This window comes from Pan paniscus, chromosome 16 (genome assembly GCF_029289425.2).
Source record: "Pan paniscus chromosome 16, NHGRI_mPanPan1-v2.0_pri, whole genome shotgun sequence".
Classification (NCBI taxonomy): domain Eukaryota; kingdom Metazoa; phylum Chordata; class Mammalia; order Primates; family Hominidae; genus Pan; species Pan paniscus.
Window position 1 is genome coordinate 27,698,097 of NC_073265.2, and position 14,485 is coordinate 27,712,581.

Below are 14,485 nucleotides of genomic sequence, written 5' to 3' on the forward strand. Positions count from 1 at the left end.
TTTAAGATTTTTGAGTAATTTTCTTAAATATGGCTATTGAAAGGATTAGATGAAACGGTGAAAGTAAAGGGACTTGTAAACAGTTTGGGGTGATTTATCCTGACTCAAATTGCTCTATGTGCTTATATATCAGTTAGAGCTATATGTTCTCCCCTGACCTGTGTGCTCTGTACATAGAAGACAGAGAATAATTTATCAGAGTCTTACACATTCTTATCTGTTCTTAAATTGTTGATTTGGTGGTGGGTCTCAACTACTGGATTTTATACTCTTTGAGGGTAGGCATCATATCTTCCTTGACTTGGCATCCCCATTGTTCACACCGTTCCTGGCTCAGAACAGGTCCTTGGTAGACATGTACTTATTGAAATAGCAATCTAGATCATTTAATATGTTAATTAAAATTGAACTGAAACCAGCTAGTGTGAAATCGAAGAGAATAAAATAACCATTTCTCTTTTTCCTGGTAGTATTAAATAAATTCATTTTAGTTTTTTGCTTGTAGTGCCCTTTTTTTTTTGTACCCATTCATCTGTTTCAAACTAAGTCTTAGGTTAAACCTCTCTAGGTAAAGTAGATGAAAGTTACACTGCTGTTTTCTGGGGGCCTGTATCTTTGCCTGCTTAACTCCAGTAGGAGCTGCTAGGGCGCCTCCGGTGTGAAAAGAATCAACCATTTAAAGTGGCATTTACAGTGTAAATGCATTTAATAGGGTGTCTATTTTATATAGCTTTAGTTGTTTTTTCTCATTTCATTTAAAAAAATGTAACACTTGCTATGGACTAGGGAATCACTTCGTTTATAAGTGTACAGTGTTCTACAACTGTTGTTCTTTGGGTCTTTGTAAGTTGGCATTATTGGTATTAATTGATACTTGTTTTAAGTGAATAAATAATTTCAGTGAAATATTTTAAGAGATTCTTATACATGTATTAACATTATTTATTTTCTCTTTATTGTAGTATTTTTAAGTACAGAACTTCAAGCTTCACAGATATTACAGAACAAGAAACATAAAAATTCTCAATTAGATAAAAATAGTGAAGTTTATCAGGAAGTTCAAGCTATGTTTGATACACTTGGTATACCCAAGTCAACAACTTCTGACATTCCGCATATGCTAAACCAAGTGGAATCAAAGGTATTATCTTTGTTTTATTTTCCCCAAAATTCAACTGAATGGTAACATGTAAGTGCTATATTAAAAATGAAACTATTCCCTATAATTATGAGGTGTACATTTTATTTCAAGAGTTTATCTTCATATAAACCCAGTTTTGGATTCAGACTTAACAGGCATGTGACCTAATCTGTCAGTAGCTAATATTCAGGAATCAAATCTTAATGAGTTACTGGCCTTCAGCTTTGCCAGAGTTTACCATGATAGAAATCACTTAGCAAATTTAAGGATCACTTTCTTAACCAGGGTTTTAATGTAGTATAAGAAAGAAAGAAAGAAAGAAAGAAAGAAGTAGAAGTAGAGTTATCCTACAAAGTGAAAGGAAACTAAACTTTTTAAAAAATGGATGTTAATAGAATTGCAGAGTGGTTTCTTTGGCAGTGAGCATGCAGTTTTTGGTGGATGAATGTTTAGTAAGAGTAAGTGCATTATATAATGAATGGAAGAATGTATTAATTAGTACCCTGATGGGGTTAGTTAAAAACAACTACAAACTATGTACCTTATGTACTTTGGAATTTTTTTTTTTTTTCAGTTACTAAACAACTCTTGTTCCCTGTCAAGCCATATATTAGAGAGGATGCTACTCTCACAGACCAAATTCTGGCCTAGTTCCTGGGTTTCATTTGTTAAATATGCAGTCCTTTAGGGGAAGAATACAGGATTCATTTTAAAGGAAAATAAAATTCTTGCCTAATCTTCAAGAATAAGTACATAACTCCATTTTTAGACACAGTGCCTTAAATTAAATCCTTGTTCAGTAAAGATCTCTTTTGCGTTGATAATTTATGAACTGAAAAATAAGGTTTGTCTTAATGTAAGAGAATTATAGTATCATTAAGATAAAAACAGAATATTAAAAAAATTTTTTTTGGTAGAACTTGCAAACCAGAGAGTAAGTCTGTGAAAATCAGCTCAAAAACATTCTTATAGAGTTAACAAGTTACTCTTCAGAATTTTTTTCTGTTTTCCTCTGGATGAAGACTGATCTGGGGTTGGCTAAATTTTCTGGGACTATTTCAGATTGAGACAGATTTCTGAGCTCATTATAATTCAAAGAGGCTATTCCGTTTTATGGTTTTTATTTAGTATTAACAACATTCTCAATTACCTCTTTGCCCTACTTGAAGTAGTCTGTAATGCCTCGGTTCAAATACTGGCATACTAATTATAAGGTAGTTGTTACTATGGCCATCTTGGCTAAATGTTTACTTAAAAGGTCTTCCTACTCTATTCAGTTTTTAACCAAAAGTAAGAATTTTCATGTTTTCTTTCTTCTGCATGTGATGTGTCCAGAAGACACTTTGTTACCATTGGGGAAGGAAAGTATTATTTTCTAACTTCAAGTTGTTCAAATGTGTATTTATAGTGGTATAATTACAACAGATACATAGTGATGGTATAATAGCAAATATATAGCATTCACTGTTCTAAATGTTTACATGTAATAACTCACTTAATTCTCACATCACCCATGTGAGGTGGTTATAAATGTTTACATGTAATAACTCAATTCTCACATCACCCGTGGTTATGGGTAATACATCACCCCTGTGTTGTATTACCTAGACAACCATGTGAGGAAACTGAGGTACTGAAAGATCTAATAAGTTAAACAAGCAAATTTCTAAATGGTGGTAGACCTGAGGATTAAACCCAGGTAGTCAACCTCCAGAGCCTGTGCCCTTAACTTACTCTATAACAAGTGATTTTCAGATTTGTTAAAACTATTATGTAATGTTGGAATCCTAGGAATGGAGCTGAATGTGATTACACGTAACAAACTACAAGTATACATTGAGAATTCCTCTGGAGTGAGGAGTTACAACTCATACTTTTTATAATGTATGAAAAAACCTAAAATTGGAGATATTTACAACAGTTGGAGAATCTACAGAAATGGTCCATTTTAAGAAAATAAATTAATAATTTCTTTAAAATATGTACAAATTGTATCAGTAGAGAAATTGTGTCATTGTAGATGTAGATTTGCTGTGAAGCTACTAAAGCTGAAGTTTTGGGGTCTCTTATTTGCACAGGTTCTTTCTAAGCTAATTTTTTTAAAACACCATTTATGAAATGTAATCATGCCATAAAGTTTGCCCATTTTAAGTATATATATATAGTTCAGTGAATTTTAGTATATTTACAGAGTTAAACAACCATCACCAAACTCTTGAATTTAGAGCTTTTCCATCACCCTCAGAAGAAACCTCAACTGTGCCCATTTACAGTTACTCCACATTACAACCCCAGCTTCCAGGCTAATTTTGAATTCTTTCCTTAAAGAGTGCCCCCAACATTAAATAAGCTTCATGCTCCTTAAAATCTGAACTGCCCTTGGTTGTTTCCTTTGGTTACCTTGTAAAAAAAACTGTATTTCATTTGGTTTTGTAAATATTTTATTTAGCTAATGATGGATTCTCCAGTCAGGAAGGTAAATTAATCCTTTAGTTAGGAGGATAAATTATTGAATGACCCTGATATTGCTAAAGGGAAAGTAAATGCCTAATATTTTGTTTATCAAAATAAAAATGTTTCAAGTAATTTAAATTAGGGGCTTTGCAAAAGTAATGAAAATATGTATGTGATGACTGTAATTGAGAGAGATGGCTTGCTCCCTTATGTTGTCTTGCTGAACAATGAAACGAGAATACTTACAACAGGAATGTGTACGTAGCATTTATTTGAGAAAAATCAATGTGCTGGTTAAAGGTTTTAGTATCCCTTTTGAAAATTTACTAGAAAGTAAGAAAGTGCTATCTTAAGCAGGAACTCCAAAGTTATTTCACTAAGACACAGATTCTCATAGTAGAACCTAGGTACTTCTTTAGCTGTCTGTGTATGTTTGTTCTTACTCTGGGAAAGAATGTGCTCTATAGCTTGAATGAATATAATGTGCTTTTTTGAAAAAGATACTCTGTATTGTAGTGGTATTCTGGTATATGATGGTATATTTTAATTATGTCACTTTAATATTTTATTCTGTAGTGTTCAGAGCGATACTTTAAACAAGCATAAGATTGTTTTAAATTAGGAATATACATTTTTCACAATCTTTTATATTTACTTTTAGGTGAAAGATATTCTCTCAAAGGTCCAGAAAAATCATGTGGGAAAACCACTGCTGAAAATTGATTTAAATTCAGAACAGGCGGTAAATCCCCCTTTTTGTTATTAGTTTTATGTAATTACATTAGTGAATATGACTTAATTTTATAAATGAACATCTATTTTGCAATATGTAGCATGCATATATTATTTTGTAGAATTAAAATTGATTGATATTCTGGAGTAATATGTCCTAACATTTCTTTAGTTAAATTATTAATTTTTAAAAATACCTGGCTGAGGATATTGATAGTGCTCAATGTGCTAGCACAGTTGTGATTTGAAAAGAACAGAGGCTCAAAGCCAGCAAGATGAGTTATTGGTATTTTCTTTCCTTGTTGGTCCAGACTGCTTAGCAGGTAAATGTTTTACTTAAATTAACAAATTTGATTATAGATAAAGTATACTCTACCAACGGGTGGAGTTTAATTTGTATGTTTAATGTCTTCTGGATATCATAAATGTTCTTTCAATTATGCTTTAGTATTTAAATAATTTACCATAAAGTCTCATGGGAACAGAAAATGATCAGTAAGTACAACATCTTTTGACTCAGTAGGAAGTACTTAGCACAATTTTCAGATTTCTTTTCTTTGCAGAATGAAAGAATCTAAAGTTTATTATTTTTGTTTCCAAATTTTTTAGGAACAACTGGAAAGAATCAATGATGCTCTTTCCTGTGAATATGAGTGCCGCCGACGAATGTTAATGAAACGATTAGATGTGACTGTACAGTCCTTTGGATGGTCTGATAGAGCAAAGGTAAGGCTGTTTTCCCATATGTGTCCTGTAGGTGGTAGCCTATAACAGCTCTTCTGGCTTGCTTGTCTGTTATGTAACCATGCCACATTTGTACTTCATCACCATCTCAACTACATGCCCAGGCCAACTACTGGTCTTACAAGATGATCCTGGTCTTGTATAAATCCCTGTTGCATATAACTTAATTTCTCCCCACATTTTTGACATTTATTTTAAACTCATAGATATTGTGATTTATGCCAGGATATGCATAAAAGAAGGGGCATCATATGAGATAATGAGATAGATACAGTGAGCAGCGTAACAAGAAAGCAGGATATAAGCATAGTTGCAGGTAGTACTGATGCCAACAGGCCTTAAAAGTATCTTAAGGCTGGATGAATATAGAATGTGTTTCAGTTGAAGAGGGGGTTGGGAGGTGAGGGCATTTCCAAATTTGAATCTCTTCAGATAGCTTTCTAAAGAGCTGTCTCCCATCACTCCCATTTTATGCCTTTAATCTGTACCCATGCTTAGTCTGGGATCACTCCTCACCCCCGCTCTCCCTACCCTGCATCATTGCCTGGAAACTCTCCAGGCAGTAAGCTGAGATAATTATAGGGCTTCTCCTCATTTAGGGATCATTGTCCTGTGTTCCTTGATGTCCAGTGTCTGACCATCATTGGTTCACATCACATGGGTTATCCAGTTTTTTAGTTGTTTCAGGTGGGAGAGTTAATCTGGTGCCGATTACTGTATCTTGACTGCAAGTGGAATTTCAGGTATTATTATTTTTACATTTTTTGAATTAACTGGGCAGTTCTTCTGCCCCATGCTGGATCAGTTGGGGTCACTTATGCCAGCAGTTCCCAAACTTTTTGGCACCAGGGACTGGTTTCATGGAAAACAGTTTTTCCATGGAGGGTTGGGGGGCAGGGCGATGGTTTTGGCATGAAACTGTTCCACCTCAGATCATCAGGCATTAGCTTCTCATAAGTGTGGTGCTTCTGTTACCTTCTTGTCTTTCACATGACGTCTCTTTCCATGTGATATATTAGTTTCCTATGGCTGCTGTGAAAGTTTACCACAAATTTAGTAGCTTAAGTAATACAGATTTATTCTCTTAAAATTTGGAGATTAACAGTCCTAAAGTGAAGGTATTGGCAGGGTTGCATTCTTCCTGGATCCTTTAGGGGAGAATCTGTTTCCTTGCATTTCCTAGCTTCTAAATGCCACCTGCATAGTTTAGCTGTTGGCTTCATCTCCTCTCTTCAGAGCCAGTAGCCCGGTAGAATCTTCCAGCCTTTCTCTCTCTCTCTGCTTCCATTGTCGCATCGCCTTCTGTCTCTGACACTCCTGTCTCTCCCTTATGAGAACCCTTGTGATTATATTAGGCCCACACAGATAATACAGAATAACCTCTCCATTTCAAGATGTTTAACTTAATCATACCTGCATCTGTAAGGTAACATTCACAGGTTCCAGGAAATAGGATGTGGACCTCTTTGGAGGGCTAGTCAACCTACAAAGGGGCTTCTAAATGAATTTTATTTTTTCTTGCATTGTATTTCTGCAATATGATAAAATGCTTTTTTTTAAAAACTATACTTTGAAAAATTAGGTCTTCTAATGAGTTCTCCATTTTCTGTATACTTTTTCTCTCAGAAACTTGCATCCACTTACTGCAGTTTTGCTGTTTGCATGGCTATGGCTATCCTTGGCTGCTCTACTACCTTCTAGATCCCATGGCTCACTCTTTGTTTACCCCTTGTTCTGCTGTAGGAAATCCACAAGTAATTTCCAAACAAGGAGTGCATAGGAGGTGATTTTTGTCAATCTCTTTGCATTTTGAAAATGTTTAGTCTGCTTTCACATTTGAATATAAAATTCTAGGTTGAAAATGTATTTCTCTAAGAATATTGAAGGCATTGCCTCATCGTTTTCAAGTATTTAGTGCTGCCATTAAGAAAACTGACTCCATTCTCTGTGTTTTTGTGTGACCTGTTATGTTTCTCTGTAAGCTTTTGGGCTCTTTATCCTTGGAGTTCTGAAATTGCACAATATGTGTTGGTCTGAGTTTTTTTTCATTCATTGTGCCCTACTAGATGGACCTTTCGATATGTAGACTGTTTTAGCTTTTATATTTTCCTTTATTACTTTTTCCCTTTTTTCTGTATTCTCTTTCTGAAATGCTTTAGTCAGATATTAAACATTCTAGATAGACTCGCTTAAGTTGTTTTATTTTTTCCTCTCATTTTCTCTCTCCTTTTTTAATTCAGTTTCTCAGAAATGTTTTTAACTTTATTTTATACTTGGTGTTGAATTTTTGTTTCTGCAATTATTTTTTAAATTTCCATAAATCCTTTTTGATTCTTGATTTCTTAAAAATATATTTTGGTATGCTATCATCTTGATTAAAGATAGAAACTTTGCTTTTTTTTTTTTTTTTTGCTTTCAATTATCTGTTTCCTCTAGCATAATTTTTTGTTTATTTGTTTTTCTTGGTCTCTCCCATGTTGGTGGCTTCTTCAGCTGCATGGTAGTTTTTGGTTGTCCATATTTAAGAGTAAAGCACTGGCTGGCCATGGTATTGTGTGCCTATAGTCCCAGCTACTCAGGAGGCTGGGGCGGGTGGATTGCTTGAGCCCAGGAGTTTGAGGCTGCAGTGAGCTATAATCATGCCACTGCACTACAGCTTGGGCGACAGAGCAAGACTCTGTCTCTAATGATAAAGGCAGTTGGGGTTGGGGGGCAGGTGCTGTGCTCACACCTATAATCTCAACACTTTGGGAGGTTGAGCTGGGAGGATTACTTGAGGCCAGGAGTTCAAAACCAGCGTGATCAACATAGCGAGTCACAGTCTCTTAAAACAAAAAGAAAAGAGTAAAGCACTATAAAGCCTATTGGGAACTACGGTCGTTATTAGGGATCGTTAATGTCAGGTTTTGGAGCTGGCCGATGTGCTGTGGCAGTTCTTAATGCCAACGTGTAGTCTTTGTAGCCGCTCATTTTCTCAGGAAGATAAACCTCATTTTTTTTCCCTATATACTGTATTTTTCTTTGTCCAGGAAAGGAGTAGCAGCATGTCACCAGGGGTTGGAGGGATGGCCTATTTTACAAATAGACTTTGAGTGTTTTGAAATGTTGGTTCCCTTTTTATCTGTCTCTCTTTCATTCTTCTTGTCATAGGATATATGTACCTTTTATAATTTAGTGTCTTCAGTATGATTCATTTACCTAGAAATCCTCCCTCATGTGTTTTACATAGAGTCCCTTTCCAAACACCTGACAGATACAGAAAAGTGAAGAGTGATTAGAACAGGGATTGAAGACCATCATTCATGCATTTTCTTTAATAAACATTCAGCACTTTGTATATGTCAGGTACTATGTACCTGGTTCAGGATGAATATCTCAATACTCCGTATGATTAGGTATAGAAGATTTGTGTGTGTAATATCTAATCAGCTTCTTGGGTGGTTAAAGCCTGATTCACTTCTGCATGTGCGCCAGGATAAACTCCAGGGATGTCTGTGTATTTCATTGGAGTAACTGCTTTGTGCAAGAAGCTCGAGTGCTGTTAAGAGTTATAAGTTACCAACGAAGCAGATGACATGATTGCTTACCTCAAGAAATGGAATAGAGTTCAGATGTGTGGGAAGCACCAGCATTACTGAGCTCTGGAAACTTAAATAGAGGTTTTATCTATGTTGGGTCTCCAGTTTAACCTAACAGAATTTTAATGAGAAAAAGGAACGTAGGAATATTAGGCAAATTGCGAAGGGTATTTGCATTAAAATTGTCTTAACGTACTTTGATATTTTCAATGTTGGCATTAAGATTACAGAGAAATCCAAAATAAGTGAGTTTTGATATATTCTTTCAACATTCAGTGACATAGATTCATGGGCATGTTTGACCCCTGAACCGGACTTAAATGGGAGCTTTGAGCAAATATTCCTTTAGGAAATATCTTGATATTTTATCTTCTCATGTTGGTCTTTTTTCTTCATGTTTTAGGACAAGGAGGTTGTGTTTTTGTTTTTTCTTATTTGGGAAGGTTTTTAAAAATATATTTTCCTTAGACTATGTATGGATCAGTTTTGGCCTTTCATTTGGTCTTTTTCAATTGATTATATGATTATATGCATTTGTATACTAAGTTTTCTTGTTGAATTTATTATATCTTTATCATTTTCTCCCTATTTTCGTGATAGAAAAATATGTCTGATATTGTTGAGTGACTGTCATCAACTTTGTTCTACAGCAGTTTAAATCTTTGCACAGTATTTTATTATATGCATATATATACTGTATTGATAGACACTGAGGTTTTCTCTAATTTTGCCTCTTTGACCCTGTAATAAAATCCTTGACAGCTAAATTTTTGTTCATGTCCATGATGTATTCCTAAAAGTGAACTATTTGATTAAGGGAAATGATTTTAAGGCTGTTAATGGATACTCCAGAGTTGCCCTTCAAACAGATTATAGTCATTTATTAGAAAGGTTATGCAGTTTCTTTTCTTCACTGTTTTACTAGTATTGAGATAATATTGTGAATGTAATTTTATAGCTTGCTTTTTCGCTAAATATATTGTAACCATTTTCCAATATCTCTAAAAACTCTATTTTAGTACCCTTTTTAAAATTAACTTTTAATTTTTTTGAGATATAATTAACATAAAATTTACCATTTTATTTTTATTTTTGAGTTGTAGTCTTGTTGTTGCCCAGGCTGGAGTGCAGTGCCATCATCATAGCTCACTGCAACTCACTGGAGGGTCCAGTGATCCTCCCACTGTGGCCTTCGCTCAGGCAGCTGGGACTACAGACGTGTGCCACCACACCTGGCTAATTAAAAATTTTGTTTTATTTTTTATAGAGACAGGGTTTTGCCATGTTGCCCAGGCTGGTCTCAAACTCCTGGCCTCAAGTAATCCTCCCACTTCAGCCTCCCAAAGTGCTGAGATTACAGGAATGAGCCACTGTGCCTGGCCAAAATATACCATTTTAAAGTGTACAATTCAGTGGTTTTTAGTCTGTTGACTGTGTTGTGTAACCCTATATGTAATTCCATAACACTTCCATCATCCCAAAATGACATAGCTACCTCTCAGCAGTCATTCCCAATACTCCCTACCTCCATGCCCTGGCAACCATTACTACAATATACTTTACGTTTCCATGGATTTGCCTATCTGGACATTTCATATAAATGGAATCATAAAATATGTGGCTTCTGCATCTGGCTTTGATTTAGCATAATGTTTCCAAGGTTTATTCATGTCATAGCATGTAACAGTACTAAATTTCTTTCAGTATCCTTCTTATGGCTGCATTATATTTTATCATTTAGTGATTCAATAGTTTACTTCTCTTATTTTATACATTTTTTTCTATATTAACAATACCAGGCATGTTTCTGTGTATAATTTTTATATATAAATTTCAGAGTAAAATTTTATGGTGGATTCCTTAAAGGAAATTTACTGTGTCAAAGGTTTTGTCTCTTAATGCTCTCGCTTCCCATGGCCAAATTGTTTTCCACTTAAGTTTATATGAATTTAAACTCCTACCAGTAAGGTAAATGAAATGTTGTCTCACTTTAGCCTCTTTATTGCTAACTTGATGTTAAAAAGACTAACTTGTTTTGTCTGTTCTTATTATTGACAAAGTTGAACTGTTTTCATAAGCTTATTAGTCATTTGAATTTCCTTTTTTTAACTTCTATTTATATGTCTTGTCATTTTTTTTTCCTGTAGAATTCTGTTTTCTTTTTGTGTTTGAGGTTTTTATATAGAAAGGAAGTTTGCTGGTTGAATTATTTGTTGAAAATATTTTCCCCAGTTGTCATTAGATGTTGTTTTATATCTTTTAAAGTACAGAAATTTTAATTTTTATAATGTAGTTGTTTTTAAATTGAAAATTAAACCTCAAACAGTTAACTTTTTGTTCTCTTTGGAATTCCCTTTGTTATATGGTGTGCTGTATTATTGTTATTATTACAGATAGCCACCAGGTCATTCCAGCACCATTTAAAAGATAATCCTTTCCTTTTCTCGTTGATCTGTGATGTCTCCTTTATCATTTATTGCATTCATAGATTTATGAGGCTCTGAGTCTCAATATACTATTTCATCAATCTATGTTTTTTTCTCCCAAGTTCTAGTTAATTAGATGGAGGTAGGATAGCAAACTGTTATCTATACTAGACCTGTGCTTGGGGGTCAGGTAGACCTTTGTTGCTAAGTGGGCAGAGCTAGGATTCTCTCCATATTTTGGGGAAACTAACTTAAGCTTTCTATGCCTCATTTTTTTTTTCCATCTGCAAAAGGGGATAATAAAAACCAACCACTCTAAAAGGATATTTTGAGGATTAAAGAAATAATGCCTTACTAAGTGAACAGCATCCTGGCACATTTAATAAGTTCTCATTAAATGTTAACTGATAAGATGATGATAATTTTGTATTATAGCATATTAGTATTTGGTAGGATTATATTTCAAAATGCTTTTAGTTATTCTTACATATTGAGTTTCTGGATTTAACTTTAGATTTTTTTTTCATTCTCTCAAAAACTATTTATATAGGATTATAAGTTAATTTGGGGGAAAACTGACAATAATACTTAATGTTCCCATACAGAAACTTGGTATTTCTTACCATTTATACAAGTTTTCCTTTTGTTTTTGCAAGATTTACTGATGTTTCCCTTTTAAATGTCCTGTATGTGGTTTTGGTAAAACTATTTTTTAGGTATTTTTTGTTAATATGTATAGAAATTTTTTTGTTATTTTTTAGCGAGTTGTTGCTGGTAGTTACATATTTTTAACACCTGTTGGTCTATTTTATTTGTTCTAAATTATTCATAAATTCTCAGATATTTGGGTGTTTTTGCTCTTTTCTAACTCCTTGCTTATGCATTATCTCCTTTTCTTTATTTCTAAAGATTATGATTGTTTTTGCTCTTTCATTAAAATGTACTTTTGTTCCTTTTTTCCTTAACTCTTGTCATTTAGGTAAAAACAGATGATATAGCAAGAATTTATCAGCCTAAGCGTTATGCTTTGTCACCCAAGACAACGATTACAATGGCACATCTACTTGCTGCTCGTGAAGATCTATCCAAGATCATTAGGACAAGTAGTGGCACCAGCCGGGAGAAGACCGCATGTGCCATTAATAAGGTTGGTGTTTCTTTCAGTACAGTGGAAAATGAATTGATAATATCTTACTTAATGTTTTTACAGATTTTAGTCTATTTTTCTTTCATGTCCTGGTAAATGTTTAGAAAAAAGAGTGGCAGGGGGGTTCAGTCTAGGCTTAGTTATGTTATTTTTGTGTATGTGTGTATGTTCACTTGAATTTGTGTATTCATAAATCAAAGTATTTTCTGAATTAGAGGAATTATGAATTGTTTTTGTCAAAGCTTTAGCAAGAATTATCTTCCATCTTTCTAAAAAGTAATCATTTTTTGTCAGTAAGAATCTTTCGGAATTGTTTCAAGTACTGACAGATTCGTTATATCCTTGGTGTAAAGGGAAGAAGAGTTTGTGCTTTAGAGTCAGACCAATCTGGGTTCCCATCCTGGCTCTGTCATTTACTTACAGAAATGACCCTGAGCAAGCTACTGAACCTCTTTGAGCTTCTGTTTCCTGATTTGGAGTATACATCCATTTCTCTGACAGTAGTCTGTTTAAACAAGCTCAAGGAGTCTGAATTTTTCACTTTACAACAGCAATAACAATAAAGTAATTTAGTATGTTTATGTCAGCTTAACTGGCATGTCCTCTTCATTTAGGTAGAGCACTCCATGGCAAACTTTATTACAAAAGAGCAAAAAATCAGAAATAAGGGATTTGGATAATTTTAAAGCATCGCTTCTCACTCAGTGTAACTTGAGATAAAATACCTTTTCAGAGGGATGGTTGTTTTTAAAGTCATTTTGCTAACTATTGCTAAGTTAGGCATCACCAGTGTTTGCCTCTGTGCTTCCACTGTGGCTCAATCCTATCTTCTGAAAGTGTTCTCTCTTTAAATATATTACCTAACATCTTGCATTGGGTTATAATTTAGTCTTGCTGGATCAAGAGTTCTATTTCTGTAAGTAACATTGGCCATCTCTTCTGAGTTTATAATTTATGGTCTCATTATTTGAGGGTAGTCTTATGATCAGTTCTGGCATCTCCATATGCCCACCAACATACCATGTTTGGTAGAGAGACCAGTGAGAATAATAACCAAGAAAGGCTGTTTTTTGGATTTGGTAGTTAGGACATCATTGCCATCTTTAAAAGAATGTTGCATACTTAGAACCTTGTCTCACTTTGAGGATATTGCACTTTTTATATTTCATTTGTGACATAAATCCTAAACTTGGTTTTGATTGGAGGATCAATGGAAGTGTATAATTAATTGGTCATTTTGGTTGAGGCAGTTACTTTTTTACTTTCTTTCCTGAAAGGCAGTAGCAGGAAGCTATTGGCTTCCCCTTGTCTGTGGTGAGCAGATGACACCCTTCTTATTGCTATCTTTCCTCTGCTCATGGCATATAAAGCTGCTACTTTTTATAGAAGGTTGGATACTTAAACTCTTCCCTAGTTTATTTTTGAAAGGATTATAAAGCATAGTAAAGGAATTATATCAACTGTGTTTTCCTTTTAATAATATGGTACTAGTATCATCACTGAAAGTAAGTGAGCTTAAGTTTCTTAAAAGAAGCAGTTCATTGAGAATCCTTCTCTCTCTTTGCAGTGATACCTGGAATTATAGTTTTTATATCAATCTCTGACCTCATTAAGGTCCCATGTTATATGTACTTCATACATTTTTGAAATGAAATGTGCTTAGGAATATAATCTTTTATTGGATAATCAATTACCAAATCAATGGCAATGGAAAGTCCAGAGTTGTTATTGTATAAATGGATATTAAGTTAATGAATGTAAGGTATGTCGTTATATATATATAAAATGTTTTCCTAAAAGAACTTCTTAGTGAAATGGGTACTACATTTGTTACAGAATTTGCTAAACAAATTTAAGTGAGAAAAAAATTAAGCCTTTAAGTTTCAGAAATACTCTCTCAGATTGTTTAAAAATAATATATTCTAGGCTGGGTGTGGTGGCTCATGCCTGTAATCCCAGCACTCTGGGAGGCCGAGGCAGACGGATCACGAGGTCAGGAGATCAAGACCATCCTGGCTAACACGTTGAAACCCTGTCTCCACTAAAAATACAAAAAATTAGCTGGGCGTGGTGGCGGGAGCCTGTAGTCCCAACTACTCGGGAGGCTGAGGCAGGAGAATGGCGTGAACCCAGGAGGCAGAGCTTGCAGTGAGCTGAGATCACGCCACTGCACTCCAGCCTGGGCAATAGAGCAAGACTCCATGTCAAAAAAAAAAAAAAATATATATATATATATATATATATTCATTCTAAGGAATTTGTC

General features: G+C 34.4%; 1 protein-coding gene across 1 annotated transcript in view; it reads left to right on the forward strand.

Annotated features, from left to right (window-relative positions):
• Positions 1-14,485, forward strand: part of FAM98B (family with sequence similarity 98 member B) — a 35,079-nt gene that overhangs the window by 17,242 nt on the left and 3,352 nt on the right. Inside the window, exons 4-7 of the mRNA XM_003816702.7 lie at positions 963-1,141; positions 4,257-4,337; positions 4,937-5,053; positions 12,055-12,222. Of these exons, the coding sequence (XP_003816750.5) occupies positions 963-1,141; positions 4,257-4,337; positions 4,937-5,053; positions 12,055-12,222 (545 nt within the window). The remainder of the gene's footprint in view (positions 1-962; positions 1,142-4,256; positions 4,338-4,936; positions 5,054-12,054; positions 12,223-14,485) is intronic.